This window comes from Zosterops lateralis (assembly GCF_965231275.1).
Source record: "Zosterops lateralis genome assembly, chromosome: W".
Taxonomy (NCBI): Eukaryota; Metazoa; Chordata; class Aves; order Passeriformes; family Zosteropidae; genus Zosterops; species Zosterops lateralis.
Window position 1 is genome coordinate 21,523,100 of NC_139801.1, and position 13,016 is coordinate 21,536,115.

At 44.1% G+C, this 13,016-nt stretch overlaps 1 protein-coding gene across 8 annotated transcripts in view; it reads left to right on the forward strand.

Moving 5' to 3' along the window:
• The window catches only part of LOC310922231 (fibroblast growth factor 13), a gene marked incomplete at its 5' end in the record, with an annotated part of 329,490 nt that overhangs the window by 219,693 nt on the left and 96,781 nt on the right, over window positions 1-13,016 (forward strand). For 7 of the 8 annotated variants that reach the window (XM_083882686.1, XM_083882683.1, XM_083882689.1 and 4 more), the window contains 2 exons: window positions 3,509-3,619; window positions 7,130-7,233. In XM_083882686.1, the coding sequence (XP_083738812.1) occupies window positions 3,509-3,619; window positions 7,130-7,233 (215 nt within the window). Of the gene's footprint in view, window positions 1-1,355; window positions 1,543-3,508; window positions 3,620-7,129; window positions 7,234-13,016 lie in introns of those variants that run through there. The other variant, XM_083882685.1, reaches the window with a different exon arrangement.

The window sequence follows — 13,016 nt, forward strand, 5'->3', positions numbered from 1 at the left end:
AACGACAAGGAAATTGCTCTCTCTGAGGATTTCCTGGTCTGCTACAGAACTGGAGCTGAGAGCGGGCAGTGGAAAGGAATGGCGAGAGAGGCAAAAAGCCCCCCAAAAATCCTTGAGGCAGAGAGGACATCCTGTAAGGATGAGGGAAAAGCAAGGGAGAGCTGTGGCTGGAGCGGCCTGCCTGCCCCGAGCCCCGGCGCTGCTGCCAGCCAGGTGTGCTCGCTCCGGTGCCAACGGGGCTGTTTGCTCACCACAGACACGTCTGTTTGGGTGTCCGCGCCTCCCGAGAGGTGGCTCCGAACGGTGCTGGTACCCCCGCCCCTGGGCATCCTCTCCCGTGGCACCCCCGCTGTGGTACCCCTGCCCCGAGCCCCCTCCCCGCCGTGGTCCCGCGGCAGCTCCACAGCGCCGGGCAGGGCTCTCTGCTCGCTGCCGCGCCGGGAGAGGATCGGGAGGAGGAGAAGGCACGGGCAGAGGAGGAGGGAGGTGGTGATAAGGGGTTTGCTGCGTCGCCTCATTTCTGTACCTAGCGCATGGCTCGTGGGGAGTGCGCGGTGCCTGCATCTCTGCCGGAGGGATCCTGCCGCTGCTGCCGCTGCAGTCCCGGCTCGGGAGCGCTGCTTGTTTACCGTCTGGAAAGTGCTGCTGTGCCAGAAACAAACGAGCCGTGCAGGGGAGGCTGCGCTCACCTGTCAGGAGCACAGGGGAACAGGCTTCCCGAGGCGTTCGGCAGCCCAGGGGCTGGGCATCCGCAATCAGCCCAGTGCCTCCACCACCAACTGCTTCGGGTCTCTTCTTAAGCGAGAAGAGGAAAAAGGATCCAGAAAACCCCTGCAACTGGACAGCCCCTGCTTGAGTCTAACAGGTGTTTGCTGGGATTTGAATGGGGAGGGGACAGGTGAGGAGAAAGGTTAACTGCAGAAATCACGGCTAGGAGAGATGCGATGATCTTGCACCAAGTGGATGTGCCATGTCTGCATGCAAATAGCGCATCTGGAGAAGCTTGGAAGGATGTCTTGCAAGTGATCTGCATGATCTCCGTAGAAACGCTCACCTCTGCCTGCAAACTTTCCCCTGCTAGAAGTTGGGAGGAATAAAAAGCACCAGAAAGTCGAAAGGGGAAGATCTCAGAGGACAAAATCACTTGAGCTAAACTGTTGCGTGCTGAGCCGGGGCTCTGGTGCTCATCCCGCCGGTGTGTCCTGGGCTGCCGTGCCGAGTGGCGGAGGGTGGCATTGGCCAGGCTGCCCGGCAGCATCCCCAGCCTTGGGGACGGGCTGAGCAGCATGCTGGCCGTGGCTGGCCAGCGATCCCCGTGTGCCTGACCCACCCGAGCGGCCGAGGCGGTGGCAGCCATGGCTGCGGCAATTGCCAGCTCCCTGATCCGCCAGAAGAGACAAGCCAGGGAGCGGGAGAAGTCCAATGCCTGTAAGTGTGTCAACAGCCCCAGCAAGAGCAAGGGAAGCTGCGACAAGAACAAGTTGAATGTGTTTTCCAGGGTCAAACTCTTTGGCTCCAAGAAAAGGCGAAGAAGGCGACCAGGTTGGCAAGGATTATGTCTTTGGGGGATTGGTTTGATGACATGGAAGCTGGGATGTGTGTAAGGTGTGGGGAGAGGGGGAACAGGATCTCAGGGCTCATACAATGGATCTGCAGGTATTGCCAGCTCTGGCTTGTATGGCCTGGCTGACCTGGGTACCCCATGCCAGTCCTTTCCCCTGTCGTGTTCATCTGGTTTATTTGGGTAGCACACACTGCTGTCTGTGCCTCACCTGCACACCTGGGTGCACGCAGGTACCCATAAGTCAGTTGTCTGTTCCTCTGTTACACACATGCAAACACATGGGTGTATTTGTGGAGGAGATGCTAGTGGGGAAGTTCCCACACATGCATATCTCACAGTTGTATATTAAATAACTTCATGGTCTGGAGATCTGGTTTTGGTGTCCTGCTTCACAGAATGCCCGTGCCATGCTTTATCTGCTGGTTGCAGATGAGGCTTTGTTCTTTTGCTGGCACCTTCCAGAGTTGTGCTTCAGCACCCTGTGCCTTTCTAGGAACGCCATACGTGCAGCTGCCCTGTGGACACGTGATTCTCTGGGTCACAGGTACAAAAGACCAGGCATGAAGACTGGGTCCCTGATCTCAGTGGATTGTTTTGTATGTGGGAGGAGCAAAACCCTCTGGCAATGTTGCCGTGGCTTTGCTGTGCTGGAGCATTGATGCTTTTGCCACTCCACCTGTCTGACTTGCTCACAGTTTGCCAGCAGCTTTGGGGTGGATTATGGCTAAAGAGCCAAAGTGAGGGTTGGAATAATTTCTGGTCAGAAAAGTTGGTAGATAAGAGTTGTGTATCCAGCACTCTTATCAAAGTTGCTAATAAGATCTAATATGCAAACATATGCAAACTGTTGTAAGCTTTTGCCTTCAGTCCCTGCTAAAATGAAGTGCAATAGCAGAGCTTCCCAATGCCTTTGGTTACAAACACAAGGAGTCTTACTCAGAGTTCTGGAAATTACACACCACATCTTTCTTCACAGTGTGTTTTTCTCTGAAGAAAGTGAGATATTGTGGAGCGAGCTGCAGGGATGCATGAGCTCCTGACAAACATAACTGTGTGAAATGACTACAATGCAGATGTCATTGGGATTCAGCGGACGTAGACCTTTGCAATTACTCCTGATGCTTTAGCCAGATATCTTAAATGGCACACTTGACAGCATATCCTGCTATTGTATACTTTTTGGTCTAGATATGAAGCTGTGTGAGATATCTTGCTTTCTAGCTGTGAATCTGAGGATGGTTATGAAAAAAAGAGATCTATCCAAACTATGCATTGTTTTGATCTTTCTTCTTCTAGCTGATGAGGTAATTACCTCAGCCCCTATGGTAATATTTATTTTGCAGTTCCACACATTGCTGGATTTCAGGGTTTCCCTCTCCATTTTCCATATGTTCATTGAGTAGTTAATCTCTTTGGATGGTCTGTACTCTTTGGAGCAGTGAGGAATGGGGGATTGTTTATTAGAGCTGCAGCAGTTCCTGTGCTAAACATTTGCTGCTATATATTTAGGCTCTCAATTGTCACTGTGACTCTTAATGCTATTGTAATAGTCTTCTTTTTCCTCTCCATCTAAGAACTCACAGCTTTTTAATAGACAGAATGTACTCCTTGCCAGCTCATTTTTAATCTTAAATGAGATAGGGCTGGGCTCTTGAGGCCAAGCAGTGCTGCTGGAATCTGTATTCACTGGAAGTAGATTTTACTGTGCTACTCACATTGTAATCAAATGTGGCACTTAATCATTTTGGGAATTGATTTCATTGACATAAATTTAATCTCAACCAAAATGAAAAGTGTTGCAAAGCTGGTAGCCCTGCTTCTGTTTTGGGTATTTTTCTTACCTCAGCCTTGAGAAGAAACCTGAAGATTTGTTTTTCACGTCCTGCTCACTTGGAACGGCACATCAGGATTTCCCACGTTAATCTCACTGTTGTTTTTTTGCAGAGCCTCAGCTTAAAGGTATAGTAACAAAGCTCTACAGCAGGCAAGGATACCACTTGCAGTTGCAAGCAGATGGAACAATTGATGGAACAAAAGAGGAAGACAGTAGTTATAGTAAGTGACACAAGAATAAATGGTGTGTTTGTGGATTGTGGTGTCTCGTCCCTCCCGTGCAGGTCCCCTCAGAACTGCTGTCCTGGGGTGGCTGAGTGAGTGGCAGCAGCACTAACGCTGTACTGACAGCACAGAAGTCCTTCAGACTTACTGGGTCTGAGAGAAATACAGATAAAAATCACGTACAGAAATAATCAACTAGAGGAGGTAATGATAACATGTGACAAAGCAAATGTTATCTCCATGGTAATCCAGAGAAGTTCATTGCTGTCCTTTGGATTTTATTAGATTTTTTTTTTCAGCACAGAAAATTTGCTCGCCTACTCAGAGTCTGAAATAGAATAACGTTATCTCCACTCTCACACAGGGGCTCATTCAAACAGTGCCATGGTATTTCACAAACTGGGAGTTCAGCAGCATTTCAAATTTCACATTTCCCTATTATTATTTTTTGTTACCTCTTCTAAATTGTGCCATCAACTTTCAACCAGATTTCCCTCAGGTTTTCTGTGAAAAGCTCTGGGCATTTTTACTTGTTCTTTATGATTGGGGTTTTCTTTACAACTTTTAAGATTAATAGAAAACAGGAAAAGGTGACTAGAGCATTGATTTGGTGTGTGAAAGATACTTAAGGGTCCCACACAGCTAGACAAGAAGTCTAGTAAAATAAGGGAATGTAGGAAACAATGCCCTGCAGAAAGTGTATGAAGGTCCAGGTGGTCAAGCCAAGACTGGCAGACCTCAGAGAAATGTTTATGTTCATAAATATAGCTGTGGCCTGCTGCCTCTTACTGTGCAGCTTTATTTCTCTGTCAGCTCATACTGCACAAGGACCATGGCAAAGATCATCTCTCCCTTAGGCATTGCTTAGCTGTTCATTAGGACAGATATCCTTATGTCCTTGTTTGAAACAATGCAAATGTAATAGGGAAAGAGTAGGATGCAAATTGCTTTGGATTATTTTGTGCTGACACCAGCTGATCACAGTAGCAAGCAATTTATTTTTCTGTAGGTTTTTGCCACCCCTTCTGTCACATCTGTTCACATGAGGGTCATCCCCTAGAAATGAGGCAACCCCTCCATCCTGCTGTCCCTCTAGGGACTTGCAAAGATGCTTTCTGTGCCTCTCCTGTGGGTCCTGTCAGTGATCACAGTTGGGGACAGGTCACTCATTGTTCCAGGAGCCAGACTGGACTTGCTGCTGCACAGGGACAGAGGCAGTAACAGCTGCTGCTGAGAGGGACAGTCCCATTTTTGGTGTAGTCTCAGTGCCCCTGTCCTGAGAGCCAGCAGCTGGGGCAGGATGTGTGGCTATGCTGACACAGGACAGTGGGCACTGCTCTGACAGCCAGCCCCTCTGCGCTTTGGCAGGGTCAGCATGTTCCCCCATAGCCCCTTCCCAAGCTCCAGCAGTCTGTGCCACAGCTTCTGCTCATCCCACTGAAGTGTGAACCAGCTTCTGAGCATGCCTCACCCTTGTCATGCCTCGAAATAGAGCCTGGACATGTCTGGCAGGGAAATGTGTCCCAGTGCCAGGAGCAGCAGCTGAGCACCCATGGCTCAGGTGCCAGCAAAGCACAGCCAGGAATTCCTCACTGCAGCCCATCCCAGTGGCCCATGGCAGCTATCTGAACTGTCCCATGTTGTGGTAGCTGTGTCCCTGCTGTCCCCTCTCCTCAGCTGTTGCTGACAGGTCTGCAGCACTGTTTACAGTGGAACCCATACTCAGACCCTTGTGCTGAAAATGCCCCAATACCTGCCCTGCTTGTAAATGTGCACTTGAGAAATCTCCTTCCAAGAGAGACCTGCAGGTTCTGCCTGGATGCTGAGCTTTAAAACGTCCTCTCCAGCCTATACAGAGATCAGGTGCTGCTTTTTGGGGCTGAACTGCAAAGACCCCATGTCCAAGGGAATATTTTCTCCCCCAAATAAACTCAAGCATTTGATAGAATGAATGAACAATCCATTTCCCTTACTGAAAATCTAAGTTTCTTTTGCCAAAAGCTGCACAGAACTAGAGAATTTTGTTTGAGTGAAGAGAAAGTAATGGGTGTTGATTTTGAGCTGGAGGTGAGCATGAGGAAGGTTTGCATGAGTGTGTGTTTGTGTCTGCATGTACACTTGTGGCTATGAAAGGGAAAGAAAAACACAGATTTTATGATGTCCTGTGTTTATTTGTTAGTTCTGGATATTTCCACCTTTTCTGATATGCTTGATCATTGTAGGAAATGCAGTGCTCAAAGGTGCCCTGACCTCAGGGCACTCGATGTGCTCTTGGCAGCCCCAAACACAGAATTTAGGATCTGTGTTAAATGCTGTCAAGCTGTAATTTTTTTTTTTACTAAAGTATGACCACTTGGGGGTTTTCAGGCTGAAAAAGGATTTTATAATGGGTCATAATTCTTAGCCATAATTTTGAAAATAATAAAAATATTTCAAATTCATAATTCAGTTTTAAATTTGCTTTAGACAGTGACCATAAATATCAGACTTCAGCCTGAAGCAGACCAGAGTTTTTCAACCAAGTAATAAATCACTGGAAATGAGTAGTTTGGCATTACTTCATCCTATCTCTGCATTTCTACTACAGAGTGGAAGGAGATGCTTTGGATTATGAAAATTTTCTTAACTCCCCTTTCTTTTTAATCCTACATATTGAACACAGAGTACTGTATTCAACTCATTATTTCTTGTGTTCAATTTTAACATATCCATGAATCCAAGCTGTGGCATAGCTTTGCTTTTCTGCTTTTTTTTTTTTTTAATTTGCCGCTTTGCAAACCGGAGTCTTCATTTTTTGAAGAGTTGTTTCTGTGCTTATAAATCCTGCCACTATTAGCACACGTACAAGCAGAAACGCAAGCAGAACATTCAAAGCAGCTCAGTTTTGAAAGCACACATTCAGGGGTTGATCTAAAGAATATGCTGCCATTTAATTTCATTTTGAAGTTATTTAACTCTGTTTTTTCAAACCCATTATCCTCTAAAAAAGAGAAAGAAATCAAACCCCAATGAGTTATAAGTGGAAACATTTTAAATGCAAATGATGGTTTTCAACTTTTCTGAATTTCTTCTTCTTCCTTCCTTTTGATCAAAATGTTTACTGACTTTGAAAAAAAGTTTTGATTGTCTTGAAAATTCTTTTGTTTGTTTGCTTCTGGATTCCTTTTCTTGCACTTAGTGGCAAAAGAAAACCACTCTAACAAAACCCAAATTGTGTTCAATTGTACTCGGCAGAGCCTGGGTTCTGCTCACGAAGCAGGTGAGTTCTTTTAGCTGTCAGCAATTCCCCATCTTCAGAACGAGGGAGATGCACTGATACCCTCAGATAATTTCTGAGCTGTTGGTGGACATGATGATAGAAATATTGCTCTGTAGCACCCACAGAAATTAATATATGCATGAATAGACTTTTTTTTTATTTGGTTCTGGTAATTCTGGGTTTAATTTTCTATTCAATCTGCATACTCTAAAGAATTATTTTTTCTCTCCATCTCCTTTCTCTTCTAGCTTTGTTTAACCTCATACCTGTGGGTTTACGAGTGGTGGCGATTCAGGGGGTTCAAACAAAATTATATCTGGCAATGAACAGTGAAGGATACCTATATACATCAGTAAGTAAACATTTTTAATTCTGTTCTCAGTGGAATTGTGGTAAATGAATAACTTACTGTTGCAAGGGATCTGCTAATAACCTATAAATGTGAGGTTTGACAGCAGAGTCAGTGTGGTGATGATAGTCTGGTTCTAGTTTGTTAATCTTTTCTATCAGGAACACGTAGGGATGTATGGAATCAAACTGTGGTGCCTTTGAATAACCCTGAAGTGTGAAATATAAAAAAAAAAACCCACAACCAAAACCTCACACAGAAAGGATCCCATCCCTTGGTCACTGTGTACTGACTGGGCTGATCAGAGTGGGGTACTGAGGAGAAGGGGCAACTCTGTGTCACACACGTGCCTGAGCATGGTTTGTGTCTTCCTATAGAATCTGTATTACTGTAAGTAAAAGGAATTAGAGAAAGTAATTTTTTTTTGTTTGGCCAGGATTTTTAAATAGAAATTTTATGGCTTCCAGTAGGTGAGTGAGTAAAGAACAGCTTTATTATTAGTTCTGATGAAGAATGTCAGTTAATAATTTTCAGTGACATTTCTCATGAGAGCAGACAGGTTTTTTATTATTTTTTTTTAATAGATCATTTTGCAATTAAAAACTTTTAGCTGAACTATGTTCGGGAGTTTTAATTATACAGTTTTAATAGATATTTCCCAAGGAGGAAAAAAAAGGAAAATGTATTCTATTATCCACTACAAATGATTCTCTTCTATAAATGATTCCCTTAATCCTGATAAAAATTAAGCAAAATTATTCAAATCTCTCATTTATTTTGCAATCCTGACAGCTGGGAGCAGGGGCAGCACTGCATATTTTTTCCTCTTGTATCTACCAGAGCAGGACCAGATCAGCCCTGGCAGTGCAGTGGGACAAGAATGTTCCAGAGAGCACCGGGTTTGTGCCTTCAGTGCACAGGTCCTGCAGAAATCACCTCTGTCTGTGCCAGGGAAGTGGGCAGGGGATTTACCCTGCAGTGGAGCAGTCACACAACCCTGACCTCATAGGCACCACTGAGATGATGGAATATCACTTCCAACATCCCTTGCTGGGAGAAGAAGGGGCAGAATGTGACCCTGATTTAGATTAAGTGCAACTTTTAGCTTGATGAGCATCTATGCCTCTTAGAGCTCTGAGATTCACTTTGGTTGTAATTTTTATTTTTTGCATTGATTAAGGGTAGTTCTTCATATGGTTACGTTCCCATTAATTGTCTTCCTTGAATCCTTTAATATCTTTGAATTCTATTGTTTATGTCATTGCAAAATTAACTGGTGACATCTCTATTTCCCCCTTAGTAGCAGTGGTCATTTTTGTTTCTTTATTAGACAACTATATTTTCCTACATTTATTTTTTAATCTTCTTGAACTTGATGGGCTTGGCAAGGCCTTAAACAGACTTTTGTTTTGTGGTTTCCCAAATTTGTACTCTTAAATACTCTTCACCACGACACGTGTCCACTTAATTTTGATCTACTTTTCTGAGGGAGATTGTCACCCATGTTCTCAATAATCTTGCATTTATCCCCTGCTGCCTTCTGGTTTGGTTGTTCTGTTCTTTGCAATAATCACAAGAAACTCTCGGAGGAAAAAAACAGCTCTTGTTCCTATCAATGAGCCCAGGGAATGGACAAGGGATGGTGAAGAGCATCTGCCCCTGCTTCAGGCTGCCAGAAATCCAGTTCCAGCACTATTTTTCAAGTGTTTCTATAATTTATTTTGCTGATAATTGTCCTTCCAGCAAGGTATGCAGTCTGACAGTCTGATGCATGGGAAATTAACTCTATATTTTGGGTTGTATTCTTGGTTGACATAAATGAGTCCCAGGAGAGCTCAGCTGATTTATACCAGCTGAACACTCACCTGTTCAAGGAAAGCCACCAGGGAGTCTGGGGAACAGATCAGCTCAAGTAACATCCATCTACACATCCTGAGGGTTTCAAAGCCCCTGCAGGGATGTGTTCCTGAATAGGATTTGTCAGGAGCAGACAGATGACAACATGGGATTGATCAAGTACAAAAGCCCCACAAAACACTGTTAAGTTCCTGAAGCAAGAGAACAGGGGAAATAGAAAGGCACATAAAATATAGATAACTGTAGCAGATAGTTGCACCATTTCCAGAGAGAAATGAAATTAGCATTGGTGATGCAGTTCAATATGGAGAGAGATTGTTGTGGTCTCTATCACCGTCTCTTGGGTTTGGTTCTGGTGTGATTCTTGTGTCTGTGCAGAGGGGGATCCAGGCAACTGCCCTCAGAGGCAGCCTGCAGTGTGGTTTGCTTCAACCCAGTGAGTGTAGTCAAGAATGAGGTGAATTTTCTCCATGGGGGGATCAGTGATGTATCATAAATCTGCAGAGAACAGATATCCATAGTTGGCTGCCAGAGTTTATAGATAGTTTACGGCATCTGTCAGTTAGAGCAAAAGTAAGATCCCTAATGTAATAGTAAAAGCTCCTTGGGGACAAGGCAGCAATTCAGCTAAGCAAAAGAAAGATAAACTGTTAAACCAAATATGCAATTGTCTGCATGTGTTATAGGAGCACATCAAAGTCCTGGCCTGCAGGGAAGGACAGCAACCATATCACATCTCCATATCACAGAACTCCCCATCTGAAATGGTTTCTTTCCTGCAGCCAGTGTCCTCCCAAAGTCCATAGTTGTTGTGTGACTGCTTCTCCCAAGCTGAACCCACCCTCAAAGTTTTATTTGGAGAGGCCTTGTCAGGAGCTATTTGAAGCCACAGCCCCTGGTGCCTGAGCATCCTTTCCCAGTGAAAACAGAGAATTTGATTCATCCTCTCATACCAGCATGATGCTGCTGCAAGATGATTTAAAGAGTGTTATGGCCCTACTGTCTTATGTAACCATATCATGAATAATTTTGTATTTTAGGATGGCTTTTATTTAATCTTATTTTTCTTTCTATGAACGACCACATCTTTCACATGACTGCCATATATGCCACACTCGAGTTCCTCAGGTTTCATGTCCTATGAATTCCATGTGTTGTTTGGTTGTCTTGAACAAGAGTGAAAGCCATTTTAATTGCAAATTTATAATAATTTGAAAAAAAGAAGGAGGGAGCTTACATTCCAAGGGAGACTCCAATATTCCTTAGCAGACACCTGTCTATTCAAACCTAGACACAGGCTCTTACACTTAGGGTAAGTTATACGTACAGCTCTGCACAGGGTTTTATACCAAAGTGCTCCTTAAACCCCTGCTTAACTCTGCACCAAGTGACATTAGATGAGAAATGGCAAAATGAAGCAACATACAGCAGCAGTATTAAACAAAAAGTACTGGACATCCCAGAATAGTTAACAAAGCCAGCATAAACACCTCTTCCTAACAGCCATCCCACAGAAGGCTGAGTGCCCTGAACTGCCCATAGATAAGCTGGAGGGTTGTATGAGGGATGGACAGACTTGACCCTGTCACACGTGGTCAGGGCAAAGAAGCTCTCTTAGGTTAGGGCTCCCTCCAGCCTGGGAAAAGCTGTGAGGAACTGCCCATGACACTGGGAAAGGAAATGCTGTGGTAAAACACAGGAACCCAGAGCAAGACAAGATGGGAAATGAACCCTCTTTCCAAGCTGAGCTGCATTGCTCCTGAGACTGGCCAGAACTATGCAATGAGCAGCACATATTTAATTATACTGTTTCTGACAACGTACCCAGGATAAACAAGCACAGAATCTTGTGTTGAAATGTTCTATAGGAAAAAGGCTGTCAGGCAAAGATTTTAGGAATAGGTATAGCAGTTCTTTACTAGGGATATTAAAAATACAAATGTTGTAGTACAAAAGAATAAGCAAACAAACAAACAAGGAATCCCAGAAAAAAAAACAAACAAACAAAAAAAACACAAACAAACAAAAAAAAACCAAACCTCTGACAGAGTCAGAAAATACAACCTCATGCCCTGTTAGGGCATTGGAACCAGTCCAAAGTCAGCCCTCCTGGAGTGGCAGATGTGGTCCTGTTGGAAGCAGAGATGATGGTCCTGTGGAGCCAGGGGTCCCAAAGTGGGTCTAGTCTTCTTTTGGGAGTCTCGTGGGAAACACCGGAGTGCCTGGTGATACTTGCGGCTCCTTTTTATCTAGGTGGAAATGGTTGCTCTTGTGCTTTCAAGTAGAGCATTTCACAATAGGATGATGAAATGTGTCATGCCATTGGTGAGCTTTGATGGTGTGTTAACAAAAGATATTCCCATGGCCCCTCCTTTTGTTAGCCGAGGAAAGAACACACAATCGCGAAATTGTATGCGGTGCTTTATTTCAGAGCTCTGGAAGCCGGGGGTCCAGACCCAGATCTCGGCTTGTCCAACATGCTTTATGGTTACAGTTTTATACCTTTCTTGTTACATAAGGATTCATGTTAATCATTAAACCCCATTGTTCCATTGATTCCATCCCGAGGAACAATAGTCTGTGTGATTCTTGCTCAAGATTCTGGTTAGAGAAAATAATCATATTTAGTTACCAAACTGATATTACAATTGACAATTCTGGCATGCGTCCTGCTAATGATTATATCGGTACAGATCCTCCTGACCTAACTTTATTCTTTTAGGGCCTGTGCGTTCTACCAAGGTTCCCCCTTTCTCTCCCCCTACCACCTGTGCAAAGTTATGCTTTATACTTCATTTAATTAAAACAATAGCACGGAATAACATCCTGGTTACAAGTGGAGCCGATCCCTGGTTTTGGGCCCTTGCTATTTTAGAAATCAATTTAACCCTATGTTATCATTCCCCCCTTTGAAAGTATTTTCATTCTACTATGCAAATGCTTTCACAGAATTACATTCCATTCATCTTTTGTGTCTATACTGGATGTTCGTCTTCAAATCCATGGTTGACGTGGGCCCCATGGTGGAAGTTGTTATGGATTGCAGGCGCTGGATGTGGGGTCTTGTCTCATGTTAGTGTCTTCATTATTGTTCTGTTCCAGGATGTCCTTTTCTGTATTTCTCTCTTCAGGATTCTAAAAGCTAACCAAATCACTAGAAATATGATTAGTAAAGTTATCAAGTTCTCAAGGATAGATTTTACCCATGAACTCACATTCCATCCCAACTTGTTAAAGATTTTGTCTAACCAAGTAGTAGCTAAATCCTTTTGCTCCTCTTGTACCTCATGTTCTATATGTTTTATTTGATTAATATCATATTCTACATCTGCAGTTACATTTGGGATGTGGACGCAGCAGTGGTCAATTTGTCCTTTTAAATATCCACACACTCCATGCTCTTTTAAAAGTAGCATGTCTAGAGCCAATCAATTTTGTAAGGTCATTTTGGTAGTGGCTTGTAATTGCATATTGAGTTCTCTGAATCCTTCTCTCCTAACTCTGGCTAGTCTATCTACCTGACCTGTGAGCCTATATAACATTTCCCTATTTTGATAGTTTGCAACAGGACCAAACAAAGACTCCAGGGCCCACCCAAGCTTTACTCTGCTAGAGGGTTCCTGCCAGGTATCATCTTGATCTTCACTATCTGGGACATCCTGCTTTGTTCTGATTTGCAGGAGCTCATGGCTCCCATTAAATGGGGACCTTTTCCAAATGGGACATAAAGTAGGGAGACCCATGGTAATTTCTTTTACTTCCCCGTCCACTGGCAGGTGTGTCATCCATGTACCATCACTTGTTGCCCATACAAATTGCCCCGGACTCCGGATTGTACTCCTGCTACATCCCACTACAATCCTAGATTCTATCTTACCTTGTTTATGTCTGATCCCTCGGCAACCACAACCAATTCGTAAGGCTACTGC